Consider the following 9,241-nt stretch of genomic DNA (forward strand, 5'->3'; position numbering starts at 1 on the left):
GAAGTTTAAGGAGTGTCAATTAGCAAACATCAATTTTTAATCTGCCCTTTATTTTCATGCTCATCTTGCACACATAGCCAATTATTGCCATGGCAGCCTGAGAAAATATGCTCCAGGTCCTGACCCACTCTTGCACATCACAGTGCCCTGCCAAGAGTGTTTCTCCTGCACTGTGTCAGTTAGAAATGTCGGTGTACTGTTGACTTTACAAGTGTCGTCGCTGATCTGTGGTGAGGGGAAACCGTTTGGATGTATTTTGAGGTCCCTTAGGGGACTGCAGGGACTTGTGGGAAGATGACCTGATTTCTAATTTTCTCCTCTCCTGCCTGGGCTGTGGGCTCGACACTGATTCAAACGCAGAGAAGCCCGTGAGAAGAATGACTAAAACGATGCTACACCAGACCTATTTGGAATACGGTTTCTCTGTCAGTGTAAATCTGGATGTTTGGTTGATGGATACAGGCGTGGCTGTAATTCTGCACTGGTAGATTCAGGTAAGTGGAAATACACTTAGGTTTGCCTTGGGATATGCTGCACTGTTACCGACGTGTTTACAACCTAAATTGCATATTTGCAGCATTTTTCTGTAATTGGTTTTATCCCATCTGACACACTAATCCAAAAGAGGTCATGGTCTTTTTTTTTTTCTTTAAAAACAAAAGAAAGACAGCGGTCCATACTGTTTGTATATTTAGATCATTTACAAATGCAACAATTGGAGTTTCCAAATGCACGTCAGTATGTTCATCCATATGGTCTTCATTTGTTCAGTAAATGCCCTGAAGCTGTTAATAGAAAAGGTGGATTAAAAATGTCCAGTGAGGTAAGTGTGCGCAGTGTGACGCCGTCATCAGATCAGATGATCGTTTATTTTAGGACCCCAGAATAAGGTCGCTTTCCAAAACTGAAAAAAGTATCCTCTGTACAGGAAGGTGTCTGAATCACTTCTGTAACTAACAGAAACTTGTAAGCTAATATAAGAACCTCAGCATAATAAATGTGACTGTAAAATGAGTAAGACATCATTTAGAACCGGTAAACTATATTTTTATAATAATAATACAAAAGAAATGTGTAGTAGTAGTAATGCCTAGGCTACAATAACTTCACTTACATCACTATTGTTTTTTGTTATTTATACACAGCATGTGCATTATTCTGATTTAAGTAATTCAACAAACATGCTTTCCTGGGGAAACTATTTTATCTTCACTCTCTTTTTGACTGGTCAAATATAGGACTTCAATTCCCTTTGCAATCATGTTTAAGTGGCTTTAATACTTAGTAGTTTTGTGGCATTGTCTTGCATTTGAGAATTGCTATATTTAAATTGTAGCAAACTTTGCCTATCCTAACTGCTTTCTTCTGCTTGTCAGGTGAGCAACCATGGCTAACCTGCAGCAGGAATACCCTGGAGTTCTTCTGGGGATCCTGGAGGAACTGGCCAATATGCGCCAGTGGCTTACGTTCCAGGATCTTTGTCGTATGGTCAGCAGCCGCTTTGACCTCGAGCACCTTATTGAGCTCAGGAGTTTGCTCTTTGCTGCAGCTAGCAGGGATCCCTGTTTCCCAGCCACTCTGTTCAGGGACAGAGTTTCTACCAGAGGCCAGGGGCTATCACCCATAGGTGTCGCTGCTGACATAGTAACTATCTTCAATCTTATTCAGATGACGGGTGGGGTCTCTGAAGGGAGCCAACCAATGAGAGCTCCCACTGTCCTGCCTGTTGACCAGTCCCCAGGCCCCAGTCTGCCTGGGATCCACCAGCTGAATATCCCTGGTCGAGAACGAGTACGCACCCACTCTGACTCCAGTGGCCAGCCAATTGACCAGCACTTGCTTTTTCCAAAATCAAATTACTCAGCGCGGAAACGAGCAAGTCTTCCCCCGGATCCTATCTCACTTGTGTCCTCCCCCCCAATAAGAGCGAGGGCTGTGTCTTTCGACTTGCCTCACACCACCCTTCTGTATCCTAGCAGTCAAATCTCTGACAACGCAATGAAGAATATCTACCTACCTTTGGAAACAGACAGTGAGTCTAGTGGAGATTCTGCCACCGTGGAGGTGTTTGAAGCTGAACAGGGAACACCGGTTGACCAGAAGAGAAACATCTTCAGGAAAGACTTCCACAACCAGCCACCTTTAATACCCCAGGTCACTGTTAGCAGTGAGTCTCCCAGTCCCAACAAAGGGCAGAAAGGATTCGACAATCTCAGCTTTGATATGATCCCTAATCCTTACCCATCACCAACAGCAGTTTACCAGACTCCAGAGCAGCGAGTTAAACATGAAAGCTTGGATGACCTACAGGACTCAACGTATTTCGGACCCGGCTCTATCCCGGAGCCATCCCCACGGCACCTTCAACCTCCTAGGACAAAAAAGCATGCATGGAGCAGTAAAAGTCACAGTCTAGATGATCGGCTAGGCCTAGACAGCATTGTGATGGGCATAGAATCACAAGGGGGGCAACTTCCAAGACGTTCAACCCCTGCTATCAGTAGGGGCTTTGGGGGGTCTTCAGGAGGAGAGAGTGGAGATAGTGGATTGCCAGGTGGAGCTGATGGATTCAAAGCTCAGGCAACACAGACAGACCCACCGGACCCTCGGCGACTCCGTAGCCTTGTTCATGCTGATCGCCTCTCTTTTATGACCTCATTAGATGACCCTGAGTTTGGGGAAGATGACATCAGTGCAATCTTTCGTTTCTTAGATGACATTAGTATGTGTGGTTCCACAGGAGTCCTGCACCCCAGTGATAGCACCGCTAACCAGGACACCCCTGAGGCTAGACGTGGCCGGCTAGGTCAACTCCAGAGGCTCTTTCACTCTCTAGAAAGCAGTGACGATGGGCTGAAAGCCAGTGTCTGTAAGTTACTGCTTCGTATGAGCCAGATAGAAAGACAACTAGAATCGCTGAATGATGTGAAGTCTGAGATTTCCCAGGTACTTTCTGCTTTACAGCGATTAGATGAAAAGATCCAGCAGCCACCCGGAGGTGGTGGACAAGTTACAGGTGGGAGATGGCTTGAACCTCTTAGTGGTGTCTCCTCTTTCATGAGCCACCCTTTAACTCCTTCCGAATCATCAGAACCTCAACCTTTGTCTGCATCTGGACATCTGTTTCCCGCTACCAGCTCCAGTAGTCTGGACTGGAGCCGTTGGAATACTCCAGGAGATCAAACAGAAAGCAGCAAAGGTCAGGCAGATTCAAAGGGCGTGAAAGAAGGGAAGAAGGATGCATCATCTAGTCGTGCCTCTAAAACCCAGCCTGAAGAGAAAAGTGTCTCTGACTCCAAACAACTGAATGTGTCTAACTCTGCAAGAGACTGGACTGTGTCATTCTCGAAAAGTAAAGTTGGCAAAGCTTCACAAAGAAAAACCGGGCAGGTAGAGTAATTCCACATAGTATTTGATCCTATATTTTCTATGATACAAAAAATAAATGTTAGATTAGAGATTAGTTCATAAGCATATAATTAATCGCCCTTAAATGTACACAACAGTTTCAGCCATGAGTATAAACATGATGTTCAGCCTCAAAAAGGCATGTTTTTAACTCTGTATTTTGCCGACTAGACATCTGTGATTATGTGGTTGTTTGACAAGTGAGCTATTGGTTTAAACTTTTAGGATGACTAAGATTTGGTCAAGACTGAAAAGAAGTATATTGAAATGTATATACATTGTGGTATTTAGCATAACTAACATTGTCGACTTACGGAATTTTAAATACTTTAAAGATGTGTTGTCATCTAAACAGCATACATAAAATCTGTGTTTGGTGCATATTTATTCTAGGCAGATCAGTCGGGCAGCACCACTAACCTACTCTCCCAAAAGCCTGCCAGCCTGGTGGAACAAGTGTTTAACTCATCCCTGTTCCACCACAAAGACAGCAGTCTCACAGGGGGGCTAAGCTCTGGAAAGGTCCTGGACCCCAGATTGGCCGAGGGAAGGGGAAGACCAATATGGACTGTAGATGACAGAGAAGCACGAATCTCACCATTGGACTTACAGGCAAGAATTTCTGACTTTTAAAGCGACACAAGCAGTGTGGAAATGACACAAGCAAATATGTTGTATGATTTTTTTTTTTTGATTGCCTAATATCAGTGCCTAATGCAGAGTCAGCTGACATCCATATCGATCAGTCAAACTTTATTTATATTTATGTGTTGCACATTTAATGTCTTAGTGCAAAAGGAAATGAATGGTCAGCCAATAAAAACATGGAACAAGTGTGAAATAATAAATATATATCTACTTGGTATAGAAACTAAATGGAATTATGTCCCTCAGGCTCCCGAGTCTCTGAACCCGAACAACATGGAGTTCTGGATGGACGACATCTACAATCCAGGCTACGATGCTCTACTCAGGCGTAAAGAAGCTGATCTCCGCCGGGCCAAGATCTGCAAGCTGATTGCACTTATAGCCACTGCAGTGACTATCATTCTCATCATCGTCATTCCCATTTGCACCATGGGCCAGTGAAGCCTCTTCCAGAAAACTCACTTTCTTGCCTGATTTCATTTAATTTGTTAATATATTTATTTTCAGCAGCTATGAGCTGTGCCTAGGACCATATATGGGATTCTTATTGAGATTAGTGGAGGAGAGACTGTGACTCTTGAGCGGGTTTGATGATCTGCGAATGATCAATACCTCCTTTTATTTCTCTGCATGCACCATCATTATTTATTACTTCAGAAATACAGGAGGATTTTAACTGTTACTGGAAATTACATATAGCCATTCCCTCGTACAGTTACATACACACTGTAAATCATCTCCCGTGCCATTTTTTTCTCCCATTTGCTATGATTTATTTCATGACTTATGTTCCTACTAAACTGAAGCGACTGCAAAGGAAGTAACTAACTTTAAAGGTTTTAAACAGTTCTACAGTAACTGATAGCATATGTTGAAACTAGTAATACTGAGCCAATGCAAAAGGGACTTTTTTTTTTTCCCTCCTTTCGTCTGCACTTTTCTGAGAAACAGCACTGTTAAAAAATGCATTGTGAATATGCTTGAGCACTGAACACTGCCTGACTTGTTCTTGCTGTTCGCCTGAGAACAAACTAGGGCTTATTTCACCTCTATGTAAGATAATTGTTTCATTAGTAAATCAGAGTTTAACATCTGTAATTTATAAATAGAGTTGGATTTCTTTTTATAATTAAGTTTAGTTTCAACATTTCTTCTTGTACTTTAAAAGATATACTGCTCATAAAATGTTAAGTTATTAAAATAATATTTTTATAGAGTTTTCGCCCATTTTCAAACTGTCTAATCCATTTTTGAATGTGTCTGACTTGTGGAGCAGAGTGTTTACCAAGCGTCAGGTTTCACGAAATGAAAGTTGTTGTTTTTGTTGTCGTTCGTGATGCTTTGGCTCTGGAGCAGTGAAAAAAGGAGGGAGCCCTTTCCAGTAACCACTCTCTGAGTGGATGATTCCACTTGTAATTTAATTGATGGGATGTTTTGGAGTCCACCTATGCACATTATCTTTTCACAGTACTCACTTGCCAATAGCTTTTCCACATTTTTGCAGACTCACTTAGCAGATTCCTCTCCTGTCCTTTGAAAACGTCCTGTGAACTAAGTATGCTAACTTTTTGTCCCTGACTAAAGAATACATTGCGGCTGATGTCAAATCTGTTCATCTATAGTGGGATACAACAATATATCTCTGCAACAAAACTACCTGTGTAAAGCTTCTATCTTTCAGCTTTTGCTGTCAGAGTGCTGTTGCTTGAACTCCAAAGTAAGGCTGTGATGTAATGTGCAGAGTTCCCTTTATTGTGGTTAAAATATAAAGCACACTTACAGTAGACTGTAATCTAATACATCCTCATCGGAAACCACAGCCTTTCAATGACCAGATAATTGAATTAAATACACCACCTCAACAAAAATGTAACATTGTAAGCTGCTCAACTTCAGTATTTTTCAGGACTAATTGGATTGCATTGCATCTTTTAGGTGCACATCTTCCTCTGATGTGGATTGGACAGTTGTCATGCCATAAAAACTTCACTTTACACAGGATGTATAGCGAGAGTGGGTCGTGCTTCAGTGTATGGGCCTAAGTAGATGCACTATATACCTGCCAAGTGCTCCCCATGAGGCTGTTTGTGGATCCATTACCTTTCCAATGGTGCCAGTGAGAAGACTTAACTCAGCACAATCTGCAGGGTGCTTCCTTTCAAACTTCTGTGCATTAGACCATCCTCATACTTTTTTAGTCTTGAAATGCACATAACACTTTTGTTTGTAATGTCGATCTTGTTTTTGTAGTATCCACGCAACTTTTAGACAGACAGAGGAAATCTGTAAACTTGTTATTCGAGTAAACAATGCCTAAAAAAGAAAACTTGATCGCGAATGTAAGAAAAACATGTCACCATACAGTTTTCTGGTGTGCAATGCTTCAATGATGCAAGGATGTTTGTTGACTTGCCTGTCTGCATAAACTCATTAAAAGGGGTGTGTGCCTTTTACAGCAGTTTGTCTGATTTAATAAACTCTAAATGCAAACCTAAATGTAATATATCATAATCATGCACTTATAGCAACACAGAGAATGGGGGAAATCCTGCAGAAAAGAACTGCACTGCAAATTATGTCTCATTTTTCCTCAAGTGTGTGGTTACACTTGCAGACAGAACAAGTCCATCCATTTTAAGAAAGAGCTGCTGATTAGAGGGGAAAAGAGATATTCTGGCAGTCAAATGATCCATGACTAGAGGAAATGTACAAATAAAGATGAATAATTGATAAAGACATAAAGGACGCATCGACTGACAAATCTGATTATCTCAAATCAGCTATAGTGGACTTGAAGTACTCAGACAGTTCTGAAGTAATGCTCATTTAAAAAAATAAAAAAATAAACCAGCTAAAACCTTTTTTTGAATTGTAAACTGTTCTAATATGGACACTTACATGTAAGTTCTGCAGTTGAAAGCGTGTGTGTGTGTTGTTGTCATTAAATCTTGCACAAAGAGCTCCTGCTACACCCAGATATGCCATCCGCTGCTGATTAATGATGCTGTTGGTTGCATCCCAGTTGGCACGATGATGGCAACGAGACACAAGGCACAATTACTCACTGTTTCACAACTTTATAATTTCACACATAATTTCCCATTGCTGTATTGCATTCAATAATATACACAGAAAGAGCAGGAAGTATATATATTGTGGTGGCTTACTCTGAATAAAACTTATAGTGAAAACTGCATAGTCTATATATAAAAGTTACTGATATCACTGACTAATATTTACTCACAGTCAGTAAGGTAGGCATGTCAAACTAAGTGGCCTCATGTGAAAATCTTAAAAAAAATAAAAACATTTAATACTTTTGTTCTATACATTTCAGGAATATTAAAAATGCCCATGATGATTATTTGTTTGTTTAAATAAATAGATAGATAGATAAATATATACTTTATTGATACCACAAGTGAAACTGTTGTGTTGCAACAGCATGATAAAGAATAAAAAATAGTACAGTCTACAATAAATAACAAAGAAACAGCACTTTGTAGTGCCACAGCCGCCTTATACTCAGGGGCGGATCAACAAGGGTGTTATGTGCCACCCTAAAATAATCTCTTGCCACCCGTAGTGCCACCCTAGGTTTTTGCATATGCCAATGTTGTTTTTTAAAATAAGCTAGCATTAACACTTTGAGCCTAGCTACAGTTAACACTGAATACCTAAAACTGAGTATATTGCATACTGTTACCCTCCCTCCCCACTACTAAAAAATGGTTATTTCTTGTTGTCAGTAGTAACCAATGCCTTTGATTGTGCCGAGCAATGATATTTTTAAAAGTGATGAAAATCCTAGGCAAGACTCCACTCCTCTGTGAGGAAACATCTGAACCGTTATCTGTGTAAGTATGTTTTTCTAACATAATATGTAAAGTTGGTAACAGTATGTTTTTAGAGGCTTGGTGGAGGACAAGAGGTGGTTGCTGTGGTGATGGGTGAAGTGGCGTGTCCACAGAAGGAGATGCTCAGAAAGCTGCAGAAGAAGACGTGTGCTGAAGTGCTGAATCTCAGCCAAATACAGACAACTGTGTGTATGCTCAATCATCTAGTGGGCTGGTTTCAGTCATTGTGCGAATGTACTGTTTATAAGTTTGGGGAAACCTGCAGTCAGCTGAGACTAAAGAAGTCACTTGGTTGAGTGACGAAACGTTTCTCCCACTACGTCCAGATGGACAGAATCAACCTTTTGGGAAGGACAACTGTGGCTTTTCTCCAACTTTTGGCCAATCATGTTAGTGTCCTGTTTATCACACATAATAAAAAGCATTTACTCTCTGTGTGTGATGTTAATGTGCAAATGTCATTTGTTACTATAGAGAATATGCACAGGACTACTGATATAGGGCTGTGTTTTTGTGGCACTTAAGTTTAAATTGGTCATGGACAGACATTCTTCCATAGCATGAAGAACAGCAAAGGTCTAAGGCAGTTTTGAACTAGTAATATTCGTTTTCGAAATGATTCTTAGTTTAGCCACAGGTTTGCTTTATGTGTTATTACAGGACATGTTTTTTTGAAACGCATCTCCAAGCTTGAAAGCTGGGCAGGCACAAGTCCATTTATTTTGTTATGAGTTTGAGTAAATGAATGAATGAATTTGTTCGCAGCTGGAAGAGGGTGCTGTTAAAACAACCCTATTATTTTTTTCTGTTGACTGCTTCTCTTAGCTTCCACCAACATTATTACCAAACATACTCATGGGCAAATAAATAAATCGCTCTTGTACAAATGATCGGTGAAAGCCTCAGACTATCGTCGGTGGTCGATATATTCGTCCAATCGCCTAACCTTATCCTATATCATATTGTTGGGGTCCACAGAACACTTTTTTTTACATTTTACTTTGTAATTATTAAATGTTTGCAGGTGTAAGCAGAGTTTGCCTGCACCACCACTGTCCCACTGACATCCAAATTCATGCAGCAGCTAGATCACCATTCCTTGCTGCTAATGAAAGTCTTCCAAAGGAAAGGAGGAGCTCTGCGATAAAAAACAATTAAGAACATAATTTTGAGTTGTTTTTGCAGCACATTTTGGGTCCTTATGGAGTTCCACTGTTAAAAGCAGTCCAATCAACCGACGTCAGACAAATCTGAGGAGAGATTATAGTACTGCACTGCGCAGTTATGAATTCATCCTGCTGCTTCTATCAGCAGTGGCATTATCTGAA

The 9,241-nt window shown here is 40.7% G+C and overlaps 1 protein-coding gene across 1 annotated transcript; it reads left to right on the top strand.

The window, feature by feature from the left end:
• The first annotated feature begins 1,386 nt into the window (after nucleotides 1-1,386).
• LOC146631832 (major intrinsically disordered Notch2-binding receptor 1-like) lies at nucleotides 1,387-4,497 on the top strand. The gene is made up of 3 exons (XM_085353934.1): nucleotides 1,387-3,390; nucleotides 3,802-4,020; nucleotides 4,303-4,497. Exons 1-3 carry the CDS (start codon nucleotides 1,387-1,389, stop codon nucleotides 4,495-4,497), a joined length of 2,418 nt encoding a protein of 805 aa, XP_085210060.1.
• Nucleotides 4,498-9,241: the final 4,744 nt, after the last annotated feature.

The sequence above is a fragment of the Diplotaxodon limnothrissa genome, linkage group LG5 (genome assembly GCF_057381915.1).
Source record: "Diplotaxodon limnothrissa isolate DT_005_m linkage group LG5, D_limnothrissa_male_GT1.1, whole genome shotgun sequence".
In the NCBI taxonomy this organism is placed as follows: Eukaryota; Metazoa; Chordata; class Actinopteri; order Cichliformes; family Cichlidae; genus Diplotaxodon; species Diplotaxodon limnothrissa.